Source organism: Chrysemys picta, chromosome 8 (genome assembly GCF_011386835.1).
Source record: "Chrysemys picta bellii isolate R12L10 chromosome 8, ASM1138683v2, whole genome shotgun sequence".
NCBI lineage: Eukaryota > Metazoa > Chordata > Testudines > Emydidae > Chrysemys > Chrysemys picta.
In genome coordinates this window covers 82,127,830-82,140,916 of record NC_088798.1, presented here as the reverse complement: position 1 = coordinate 82,140,916, position 13,087 = coordinate 82,127,830, and the positions used below count along the sequence as shown (strand labels likewise).

Sequence of the window (13,087 nt, the reverse complement as noted above, 5' to 3'; positions counted from 1 at the left end):
CCCTGGAGCACTCCCTTAACTACTGTACACTCATAAAAATTACCAGGTAAGCTGTCCCCAAAGGAACAGTGCACACACCAGTTTGTTTGATTCAACTGAGGTTTAACTATAAGATAACATCACTGCATTGAGATATACCTATAGTGAAAATAGTCATAAGTTTATTATTAAAGGCAAAGATTTAAGAGATAGTGAGTAACAATAATGGAAACAGAAATGGCTATATATAAAACAGCAACATAAAGTGCAAACCTGGGTGAACACTTGTCAGTGGTTACCTTTCCTATAAAGTAAAGTAGTTTTTCCCTCCAAGGATTCAGTCTTTTGGCAGAGATAGCTGGTTTTCAGTCAAACCAGGATCCAAGCGCTCATGAACTCTCCCTCCCCCCAAGCACCGTCTTCAAGGTGTTTCCTCAGTAAATGGATAACAAAATGTGGTTTTGCTTCTCCTTATATTTCCCAAAACTCATTGTTTTTGTCCTCAAACTCAGGATGACACCCATGATTCCCTTCCTAGTATGCTGGCTCCAAGTTGCCTTCATATCCCCTTGTTGACTCCATATGCAAAACCAGGCTTCCATTGTGTTGATTTACAATGTTTAATCTACATATGAGCCAAAGCAGACAGATGAATCCATGTCCCTTTGTCTGGCAAAACCTGTTTGTCAATTCTGCCTGGGACACAGATTTTAAAATATATTGTCAGTACATATACACAACTTCTGAAATATAATCCGGACATACACTTCATAATGATTTTGAGAATCAGTATAATGTAAGCTTGTGTTAGGTGCCTCACTTTACCCTCTTTGGACAAATAAAAGCTGTGTACTAGGTGTGGTATGTTTGTCATGCCTGATAGAAGTTGCTGTTATAGAAGACCAGCTGACACCAAAAGGCCTGTCACAGTGGGCATGAGATGTCTCATCAGGCACTTTACTGAACATCATGTTAATCCTTTTTACTCCATTTGCAGCCCACACACTCTTGCAGTTTCCCCTGCTTTTTTCTAGTGCCCTAATATTGCTGAAGACCTCATAGACTCATAGACTTTAAGGTCAGAAGGGACCATTATGATCATCTGGTCTGACCTCCCGCATGATGCAGGCCACAAAGCCGTCCCTACCCTTTCCCTTGACTCTGCTGTTGAAGTCCCCAAATCCTGTGGTTTAGAGACTTCAATTAGCAGAGAATCCTCCAGCTAGCGATCCCTGCCCCATGCTGCGGAGGAAGGCAAAAAACCTCCAGGGCCTCTGCCAATCTACCCTGGAGGAAAATTCCTTCCCGACCCCAAATATGGCGATCAGTACATAGGCAAGATTCTCCAGCCTGACCCTCATTAGCCATTATACTATTTACCTGCCATGGCACGCTGTTCCTTTGACTAAAATCATGTTATCCCATTAAACCATTCCCTCCATAAACTTATCTAGCTTAATCTTAAAGCCAGACAGGTCCTTCGCCCCCACCGTTTCCCTCGGAAGGCTGTTCCAATATTTCACCCCTCTGACGGTCAGAAACCTTCGTCTAATTTCAAGCCTAAATTTCCCCACGGCCAGTTTATATCCATTCGTTCTCGTGTCCACATTAGTACTAAGCTGGAATAATTCCTCTCCTTCCCTGGTATTTATCCCTGTGATATATTTAAAGAGAGCAATCATATCCCCCCTCAGCCTTCGTTTGGTCAGACCTGTTAACCTAGAATATTCAAAAAGACATGGCCTATTAAAAACTGCAGTTTAAAGATTAACAGTTCTTAGTCAATGCATTCTTTTTACCATTTAAAGACATTGCCCGTATAACAGTTCTAAGAGGTTTTTCATTACATGCAAACGTAAGTACCAGGAGCCTTGGTAATTTGGAATTTAAAATTGAAATCGTGCTGAAGTAGCTATTACAGTTAAAACAATAAAGACAGAGTAGGTGTTTGGTACTTACCTGCTGGGTTTATATGCAGGTCCATGCTATGCTGTTATGTCCTTCCTGAAAGCACTGTCTCCAGAGGCTGGCATTGGCAAAAATGTCCATAAAGTGCTGGAAACTGATTCACTGGTATACAGGGATCCTGTCCCAGATATGGTATCTTCTAAGAATAACACTATACTGTGGTAGAAAAATGGGAAAAAGAGCTAAGCTCATGATGGATATAAGTAGTATGTGTTTCCTTGCATTTCAAGTATCACCACCACCCAATACTTAGTTGTAATTAAAGCCACCAAGAAGTAGGTTTAGATGTTCGTGAGCATAATAGATAGTCTCTGTGGTTTTCTGACCTTTATTTAATTTATTTAAATAACTTGGCACTCATCACCATGGCATCTGGGCACATCATACACTAAAGCAAATATCAATGTATTTTGGAAATTGGGGGCATTGCTAGTCTCCCCTCTTTTCCCCTATTGACCATTTGCCCAACAGAAATGTCTGAAGTGTAGGACAAGTAAACATAATGCCAGACCCATTCACCTAAGGCTTTGCTGAATGGATGAGCTTTCACCATGCTCTGAAGGCTAACGGTTTCATGGATAGAGAGCGAGACTTGGTCTACTGGAAAGGTCTTGCCTCTTGTTTTAAATAATGCATATCTAGGGACTATCAGCAAGTGGAATTCAACTGACTGCAGCCAATACATTTGTGCATGGGGGAAAGAAATGGATTTTCATGTAGCCAAATCCCAAGCTATATGGGGCTTTCAAAGGTTATCAAACTCTTTTCTCTATCTCCTTATTACTGTGTTCCCTTTTATATGTGATTATTGTTAGTTTATGGAGAGGGGCTTAATGGACCCGTTTAATGTATGAAATCTGACTAATAAAGTCAGCAATCAGTGGGTTTACATTGAAATTACCCCTTTATAATTATTTCCTGGTTATTTTTATATCCTGGTCACATTAAGGATGTGGCTGAAAAGAGCACAAGGAGATTTATATGTGCTTAGCTGGCTCTCTGCTCTTATTATACTTGATCAGTAAAGAGTAATCACAGAATTAAAAGTGATGGGGGAAAAGCTGTATGCAAGTTTTCAGAGGCCCTAAGGGGATGAATTTATAGCTTTCTTATTTAAAATCTAAGGGGCAGAGAAAGCAATGGGGTTGCACAAATGTAAATGAAGGGAGAAACCAGTCTTAAAAATGTTAAGCTTTGTTTTAAAGGGTAAAATTGCCACAATGGTTCATCATAAAGGGCATTACCAAAAATACCTGTATTTCTAGAAGAAAAAAAAAATCTCATCTGGCTAATACTTGTTCCTGTCTTCTAGGACCATGGGCCACTAGAAACAGCAGCATAGATAGCGGGGAGGCAGAGGTCGGACGCAGGGTTACCCAGGAAGTACCACCTGGAGTATTCTGGCGATCTCAAATCCATATCAGCCAGCCGCAGTTCGTGAAGTTCAATATCTCCTTAGGAAAGGATGCTCTTTTTGGTGTTTATATAAGAAGAGGACTTCCACCATCACATGCCCAGGTACTGTATGACTATGCTTAATGGATTTAAAAGCCAAAAGATAAATGTACTGATGATCTAATGGCAATTAGTTTTAGGTGGTAAGGGCTTGTGCTTTTGAAGTTGAGGGTCCTGGATTCTTCCCCAGTGACTCATGGCTATGATTTACCTCAGAGCCCTGGAGATGGTTGTTTGCAACCACAGCTTTGTTACAGATTGGCATCCTCTAACAATAGATTATTTACAGGAGTGACATTTTTTCTTTTAGCTTGGAATAAATAAAGGTTGTTTTCCCGCAATCTTTGTAATGTCACCCTTTTAAAAAATTAACGTCTGCAATTTGCCATTGTCAGTTTAAAATACTAGTGATGGAAATTCAGAGCATGAATCTGCGCTGTTGTGCTGTAAATCAAAAACAACTGCACTGAGGTCATTGGAATTACACTAGTGAATAGATGGTGGGAGATTAGAATCAGGCCCACTATCTCAGAGTAACATACCATAGGCGATTGAAATGCTCTAAAACCAGAGACAGTCACAACAAGCCTGATTCTCCCCTCATGTACTGGTATAAATCAGAAGTAGTCTGTGAGGTTATAAAGATGCTGACCTAGTGTAAGTGAGATATAGATATTCAGGCCCAGATAATGTCTTCATAAGGGACTTGCTGCTTTGACTTGCTGAAGAAAATCAGTTGGCAGAGTTTGGATAACTAGAAGTTTTCTATTCCACCACCACTAGCACATGTTGTTTAGGTGGGGATTTTCATGGTTATTTGTGTCAGTGTTGGGTTAATTTTAATCCCCTTTTCCCAATGACTGTACCCAGGCCTCTTCCATCACTAGGTCACTAGTCTATGTATGCAGATTTGCATTTTCTCTTTCATTTATGGAGTTAAGTCTGGTGCTTGTCTTGCATTTCTTACAAACAACTGTAGTGAAAACTCATCAGTCCCTCATTTTTATGCTGACCCGATAATACAGAGCAATGGGCACTCAATAAAAATAATGGCTAACAAACTTAGAAAAAAATGCAAGCAACTATTTCTTCAGAGGATGTGTAGTGAGAATTTGGAATTCATTGTTTTAGGAGGGCACATAGTCACCGCTGAGATTTGATTTAAATAGCTTGAAAATTTTGGCCAGATCCAAAGCCCATTAAAGTCAATGGAAAGATTCCCATTTACTTTGATGAGGTTTGGCTCAGACTCCTCAGGAGCAATAATATATTTTGTAGCTATGCATGCCAAGAAAAAAAGAAACCCCCATTCTTCAGGGAATGAGCAAAAGCACAGATGACTACCAATTTCAGGAAGGGAATCTTTCACTCATGTACAGCCTTGAAAATTAGCTCTTAGTACAAAGATTTTTACCTTAAATTTAGAAAGCTTAACTTGACATTTGAGCTCTGGAGAGCAAGTGCAGAAATTTAAGAATCCCTCTTGGGAATGCCCCCATTTGACATTCCTAGACACTTAGCCCCAATTTGCAAAGAATTTCTGAGTTACATTTTTTCATTTGCCAAAGCAGATTGGAGTTACACAGATTTATATATGGTTACATTACATGATTACACACACACACACCCTGCACAAAGAGTGAGTAAATGAATTTTGTATGGGAAACTACACTGGAGTCTGAAGATTCTGATTTATGGGCTAATGCAGGGCGTTAGCATTGGACAATAGGAAGACTCAGCAGAAAAGCCCCACATCCTTATGCAGGATCCTAAATCCTACCAGCCTGTTGAACATAGAAATGATTTTAGGGAAAAGAAAAGAGCCTGCTGCACATCTGAACTTTAGAAGAGTAGCCTTGTTCTGATTCCAGAAAGGAGCAAAGATTTCTGTATTAATGAAAATAATCTGAATTTGACACCAGATGATGTGCTAAAGTTGTACTTTAAAATCCTTGTTACTGCAAGTTAAGGACTTGAGCAGTAAAAGCAGTGAACAAGTTCACTTGACAGTTCATCACTGATCGCTGCTGATATGTCAAGCCAAGTAAAATCCTTTGTGGGAACAAGTCAATAATCAGCAAATTAGGTACATGATTACCCTGAGACAACAAGATGCAGTTCTTGTCTGAGAGCCCTGCTGAGATTTAACCTTCTCAGTATTACTGTTTAGCAAATATTCCAAACGCCTAGTTTAGTCAGTCAAACTGATGTAGCTGTAAGGCCATCCAGAAACAGCTTGGTGTAGTACTGTGGCTAGGGAATGTAGCTCTGGAGGGGGAACATACAGACAGAAATGCAGGCTTGTGTGGCAAGTGAGCTAGAAATAAAAGCACTCACTATATTTTCAAGAAAGATTTTTCCAGACTATGTAGTGGTACAGCCATGTAACAAAACGTTCATAACCCCCTTAAAAAGTGGCCCTTAAATGGTGGAAAGCAAATGAATAAAAGGCTGCACGCTGCAGATAATATTTGGAGAAGAAATGATAAATCTCTTGGATTAAGCACGTATATGCTGCTTATATAGTGATCCAGGCAAACATTGATATTACTGCTCATCTGCAGACTATTTCAAATGATAGCATGAAAAAGTAAGTTTATAGAAATACTGTTAGGAATGCTTGGCCAAGGCAATCCACCAGGGCATATTACATCCCTTTCCCACGTAGTATTTTATTTGCAAAAATCTCTCTCTTGCCTGGGTGAGTAAACCACTCGTGTTTTCAATTAGAAGTGGGACTAACTGGAAATCATTTGAATAGTGGGGCAGCCAGGATGTTCTCTTGCTTCATAAACACCATTGATATTTTCATATTTTTGATGCTCCCAGCAGTCACAAATCAGAATGATACCATTCTCATCAGTTCAGTCTCTGTTATATGTCACGCTTTGCTCTGCCTTATGCTGCTTACATTATGTCACACTGAATCATGTACATTCAAATATTAAAGTAAATTGTTTGATTGGCTGTCAGCATGGTTATCAGATGGCTGGTGGGTGGGTATTTAATGCATAATCAACAATTTGGATGTTTATGAAGTACTAATTTTAAAACACTTTGCAAACAAGTTTTTTTTCCCCAACACATGTTGTTCTGAGCTTGTTTGTGCTGAGTAGATCTTATGAAGTTTTGGCATGAGGATGAGCTCTCGCCGCAATATCTAAATCTATATCTGGATTTTGAACACTTGATGTTCATGAGTTTTTAACTTCATGTTTTGGTTCATCCCATTATTAAAATAGGGTCTATTTAAAAAATTCGGGTTTATATCCTGATTTCAAACACTCTTGGAGTTTGGTTTGGACTCATCTGTAGTTTGGAAGTGCAACCAGGTATCAGGCTTTAGGACACTCTGTGTGGAGTTGCAAAGCTATTTTGCTGACTCACACTGGCTGCCAGAGCAGGTGGGTCTTAGTTATTCTCAGAAGTATAAGAGAGAGGGATAAGATGCCTTGAAAGGAAACATTGTAGGGACAAATTGATCAGGAAGAACTCAGATTAACATTAAGGTCTGTAAGTACAGATATGCTTCAGGACTTTCTTACGCAGGGTGAAAAAAGAAGAGCAAACCCAAGGAAAGGATAAATTTGGACAATTAGCCCATTGTATTGAGAGTGGGCTCAAAATCTCACCTTTTTACAGGAGGCCTGATCTGTATAAAGCACTCCTCTCATATCTGCAAAATCAAGCCAGGAGTTCTACAAAGACAGGTGCTCTCATGCATTTTCTGATGATTTTTGTTACTGGACAGTCTTTTGTCATTTCTGATTGCAAATCAGTTCTAAGCCATGAACCACAGAGGAGTATAAAAATATCAGTCAGCCAAACTTTCAGACCTCTATAAAGGTTCAATTTGAGTTGTAAATAGTGATGTGGCAGTTCTTAATACATGTGAGTTGGTATCATCCCTAGCACTCTGTGTTCGTTGTGTGAGTAGAAACCTGCACAATTTCTTCCTGATGAGCATAGGTGCATATGCTTGCTTTCTGTATGTGGCAAATGTCTCACACTCTTATCTGTCTATGGGCTGCTTTAGGACACGTGTAACATTTTCAACAGAAGGTTGTGTAAAAACAGTTAGTAAATCAGAGGATCAATAGTGCAACATGATGCAAAATAATGATCTAGCTGGGCATGTGGTGAAGCAGAGCCAAGCCTGGGGATGGTCTTGATGGCCTGTTTCCTTGGCCAATCAAGACTAGACACATTGCTCTGGAATGTGTTTGTTAATGTCCATACAACACTTGGCAGCTGTATACATAGATAAGTGTTAGGTCTGATTATGGCTTCTGCATAAGGAACAATGTGGAAAGTCCACACCCAGCCAGAATAAACCCCATCCAAGCCAGGTTTTGCAGTGGCACACATATAGGAGAATATGCAGGGACCTTCCCGCTCTTTTATGTCTCCAGGATCAGGAAGGAGAATGGGGCATGCCCAGCATACATAGTGCGCTTCTTGGGGTTTTATGCTGGAGGGTGTGCTCCACCTAGGGCCCCTCCAGCAGGCATTCTGCCTCCCTCCCACTCTTAGGCCTTGTCTACACTACAGGGGAAATTCGATCTAAGCTATGCAATTTGAACTACGTGAATAGCGTAACTCAAATCGACATAGCTTAGATTTACTTACCGCGGGGTCCACACTACGCGATGTCGATGGAGATGCTCCCCTGTCGACTCCCCCTACTCATCTCGATCCGGTGGAGGACAGGAGTCAATGGGAGAGCGATCTGCGGTCCATTTAGCAGGTCTTCACTAGACCCACTAAATAGATTGCCGATGCATCGATCGCTGCTCATTGATCCCCCGGGAAGTGTAGACAAGCCCTTAGAGCTGGCCATTTCTGAATGGGATTGAGAGTTGTCGTGAGTGAGCTTCCATGAGTGTTGGCCAGGCTGTACCTGTACTGGAATTTTAATATCATGGCTCTCAACCGTGGACCTTTCCTGACCACTGAATTCATCTTAATGAGAAGTTTTAAGGAGGAATAATGCTCATCTATTGAATGTTGGTTATGAATAAAATTTTAATGATATGGACAGTCCTGCAAAGGGACCTGCCATTGCTAGGTCACACCCATGATCACAGGAGGAGACTGGGGCACTGCAGTTAAAGCTGCTTCAATCCCTTTTAGCTTTTCCAGGCTGTTCCTCTTCGATCCCACCAACCGCTGAGCTTGCCCTGCCATCTGAGGTAGAATCAGCATCAGACATGGGGGAGGCAGAGGAGCCTGCCAGCACAAGCAGAGCAGAACAGCATGTTGCCAATGAGAAATGTCAGCTTTTATTGCTACTTTCTTCCATGTCGACCGTCAGTGAGCAAACCTTCCAAAGAGCAATAAAAAAATTTCCGAGGTTGTTGCCCCACTAATAACATTTTCCAAGAGGGTAGTGAGTCCATCTTTAACCTCTGACTGCTGGCAGGTAGGTTTTAGTAATATTTCCAAAGGTCGCTGATTTAATGGTCTGATTTACAAACAGGTTTGACACCATTTATGCTCTGAAAGTTACTGACATATCAGAATTGTCTAAATCCCTGCTGTGTACTGGCTTATCCCTAAACTGAATTGTTTTTCCTAGCCATGTGCCTGGAAAATAGGTTTGGGTGGAGAGCACACAGGTATTTAGTTTAGTCACTTCTTGCTATTACACCCTCCTGTCCATCCCCCAAAATGCTTTACAGAGAGGAAGGATGGCCCAGTGGTCTGTAACTCTAGGAGACTGGGGTTCGGGTCCCAGCTATATCACAGAATTCCTTAGGCAAGTCACTTAATCTATTTGTGTCTCAGTTTCCCCTCTATGCAATGGAGATAATAGCACTATCATACCTAACAGGGGAGTTCTGAGGATAAATACAGTAAATACAGTGAAGTGCTCAGATACTTTGGTGCTGGGGATACCTCTAGACACAGAAGTTGTCAGACACTACTACTCCTAACTTGAATGCACCTGAAAACAGGCAGGTACATACCATGACACTACTAATAGTTCCATAATCTGAAGACTTACATTTCTTTCTCTCCTACAGAAGGGAATATATTATTATTATTATTTATTATTTATTATTTATTATTATTTCATATTTATTTTATTATTATATTTTAATTTATTTTCAATAACTCGGTATTAATTAATGGAATTCAGCCTGCAGCGCACAAAGTCCTCTGCAGGAGAAGTGGCATGTTTAGAGTTCAGGATGATAGTTATTTTTAAATAAAAGCAGAGTGTTTCTATTCTTTGAGCTATCACCAACCTGGGCTGTATGTGCTAGTGATAACAGAGGGAAATGCAATAACACTCCTGGCAAGCAAGCACGTACTATTACTGTATTTTATTGAACACATACGTCTTGCTTTAGACACATCTATCTATCTCGATCTAGTGCTAGATAGATAAATGTGTCTAAAACAAGACATGTTTTCATAGGGGACTTGTTATATAGCTATAAAAACATTAGATATATTGGTTTTGGTGTATTTCTTAAGGACTTCCTCATATAGGGGCTGTGGGGACTAGTGGGTCGAGCGTTGCATCTGCCTGGAAGTTCTAGAATCACAGAAGTTAAGGATAGAAAAAAGTCTATTAGGTCATCTAGTCCAGCTGCCTGCCTAGGCAGAATTATTCCATGTTGGAGATTTAACTAATATTTCTTCCAATCTTGTTTTAAATGTACCAAGCAATGGAGTTTCCCTTGGGCGATTATTACACAGCCTAATAGATCTCGCTGTTGGGAAGATTTGGGTACCTTATATTATGCAAAAACAATGAGATTTTTCCATATTCACAATTAGGAGACTTTCTTTCATTAGTACTTCAGGTGGCATGTCTGAGATTTCTGTGTACTATGCCAGCAGGAGACTGCTGTAGGTGATTGCTGTGGATGTGGGTGAGTTTGTTTCAAAATGAGATTTCCTGATTTGAGAATTTATATAAGAACCTAAGACTTGCTATGAAGGATCCGAACATTAATCCAGTGCATCCTGAATCTTTCCTCTAACAGTGGCCAATACCTGATGCTTTAGCAGGTAAAAAATTATCATAATCTGCTTGGTCAGCTGAACAATGCAGTACATAGGGAAGAGTTGGTTCCTGACCTCTTTGAACAATATTCTTACACCCTGTGGCATGAGATCTTATTAAAGTTTGCATGTCTGCTGTACATGTTATCATTAGTCTAAAATCCATTCAGTATTTGTCTAGATGAGAACAGACAATATAACTAATAGCAACTTTCTTCAAAAGCTCAGACTTTGGAGGATTTTTACGTAAACACTTGCCAACATTTCTGCAGAGTGCAGACACTTAATTGTGTCTGTATCACATTATCAGAAAGGATAAGAGAATTGCTACCAGACCCATAATGAATAAGGAAAGACTAGCTTCAAATTGCCACACACTCCAAATAAGGGTTGAAGGGAACGGCATTTGGAGGAAGAGTGGGCAAGATATTGTGCCAGATTTTGATCTATAGCATCACTCTAAATTCAGGTCTCTTTGTTTCTGTTTTCCCACACAGTATGATTTCATGGAGCGTTTGGATGGGAAAGAGAAATGGAGTGTGGTGGAGTCCCCCCGGGAACGTCGAAGTATCCAGACCCTGGTTCAGAATGAAGCTGTGTTTGTTCAATACTTGGATGTGGGTTTGTGGCACCTGGCATTTTACAACGATGGCAAGGACAAAGAAGTAGTCTCTTTCAATACAGTTATCTTAGGTATGTATGGCTGCATGCTGAGGATTTTTCCCTCTGTTTGCTTATGTTTATTAAGTGTGGAGGCCTTCTATCAGCTCTCTCTTTTTGTGCATATTTTGCTTTAATCCAGTAATATTTGATGTATATTGAGAGTAGGTAGGAAAAGGGGGAAATCTTTCTAGGGGTGAGTTGTGGATGCTTTTGTGTTGCCTATATTGAAGGCCGAAATCTGTGTCCTGTTAATATTTAGCTGTCTTTCAAAAAGAAAATGAATGAACCCAGAGGCTTTAAAATGGACAAATCTTATAACTACAGATATTAATAATAGTGGTGTATGGCTGTTCCTGCAAAGCTGCATTCGGATTGGCTGTTTGGAGATTGTTAGTGTTTTCACACCCAACTGCCAGCAGTGCATAGCTGAGACTTCATCACTGAAACACTCACCAAAACTTTACATGGGACTTAGGTGGTGTCACGATAACAGGATAAGCAGTGCTTTAAATCCCTGTTAGTCCCCCTTGAATACACCACTTCAGGTGATGGTTTTACTACCTCCCCCCCTTCTCAGGGTGCAACCATACCACCTTTTGACTGGATTGGTGGGCTGCAGCATCTGTTTACCAACCATGCTAATCTGACAGGTCCAACTAGGTTTGGCACCCATGAGCCCTTTTCCTCTCGGGACTGTGACCAGTGAAATGATTCAAGTGGTTCAAAAACAGCTACTAAAAACCAAAGCATTATATATGCACCCAAAGTTATATAACATGCAGAGCAAAGGGTAAAGCCAAAAAAGGTCTATACGCATATCACCCTTAATCTAAACCGTAACCTTTCCTTGCAAACTTTGGTAAATTCCATTCAGCCCGGTTACTTCCATCTCTGGCGAGGGGGAAAGAGCCTGCTTTCTGCAATTTCTATGTTCTCAGTGTGCGTCTTTCAGAGACTCCCACCATGGCCATTGCTGAAAGCCCACTTATCCCCCTTCCTGCCTAGCCTAGCATCTTCCAGGTTTTCATATCCTCTTTAATCATAGAGCTAGGCCAATGCGAAGAAAACTGTTGCCAACCTGACTGGAACCGGGCAGGGACATTCCCCAATTAATAGCCTCCCCCATTGTTCCTTTAAAGAGTTTTATCTTTGTCATTGTTTCATTTCTGTTTGCTTCACCCATAACAGCCTCCTTTGATTTAACTCCTCATAGTCCAGCAAGGCAATATCAAGCAGGTAAACTATTATTTTTATAAATATATGATATTTATAAAAAAAATAATACACATAACTCCCTCTTTCTGCCTACTGATCACTAACACCCCCAAAAGAAAGAGGAGGTGAAAGTATGTTAGCCAACCACCCCCTCGCCACCCCCGCTCCCAAGCATCTGAGAGTGGGTCATCCCCTGAAGACATGAGGATGGAAGGCAGAGGGCCACTACCCTTTGCCCTGAGAATAAAATTATGATGAAAGCTTGAGGCTTTATGAAGAGGGATACTCACGGGCAGAGGGGATTCCATCTTAGGCCACTGAAAACCAAAACCAGGCCAAAGTCCCAAGTCTTTATCAAAAGGTGTGTTGAAGTTGGTTGAAGTGCTTAGGGAACCTTACTGAGTGTCGCTGTCACAGCAACACCTGAAACCACAAGTGAGTTTCCCCTGTTTAGTAAAAGATTTTCTTAGCCTACGAGTTGCTCATTTCCTCTCTGATGATTAAGGAATTAAGAAGCAGTGTTGCTGGGCTTTGTGAGTCTTGTGTAGTCCAATTTGTGAGTCTCGTGCAGGTCCTATTCTGCTAGGAGGAAGGGGATCACAATCCACAACCTCAAGGGAGAAGTTATAAAATGGTGAAAAATAGGAGAGACATTTTCATTGCTTGAAGGATCAATGCTAAATAGACAGATGCATTATGGGCCTAATTCTCCTCCCAGGTATAATCCTGGTATAATCCACCGAATTCCACTGGTATAATCCACCAAATTCACTCAAGTGAGTCCTGATTA

The 13,087-nt window shown here is 40.7% G+C and overlaps 1 protein-coding gene across 15 annotated transcripts in view; it reads left to right on the top strand.

The window, feature by feature from the left end:
- TENM2 (teneurin transmembrane protein 2) overlaps window positions 1-13,087 on the top strand; it is a 1,090,181-nt gene that overhangs the window by 921,298 nt on the left and 155,796 nt on the right. For all 15 annotated transcript variants that reach the window (XM_065554888.1, XM_065554886.1, XM_065554895.1 and 12 more), the window contains 2 exons: window positions 3,260-3,465; window positions 10,917-11,112. In XM_065554888.1, the coding sequence (XP_065410960.1) occupies window positions 3,260-3,465; window positions 10,917-11,112 (402 nt within the window). The remainder of the gene's footprint in view (window positions 1-3,259; window positions 3,466-10,916; window positions 11,113-13,087) is intronic.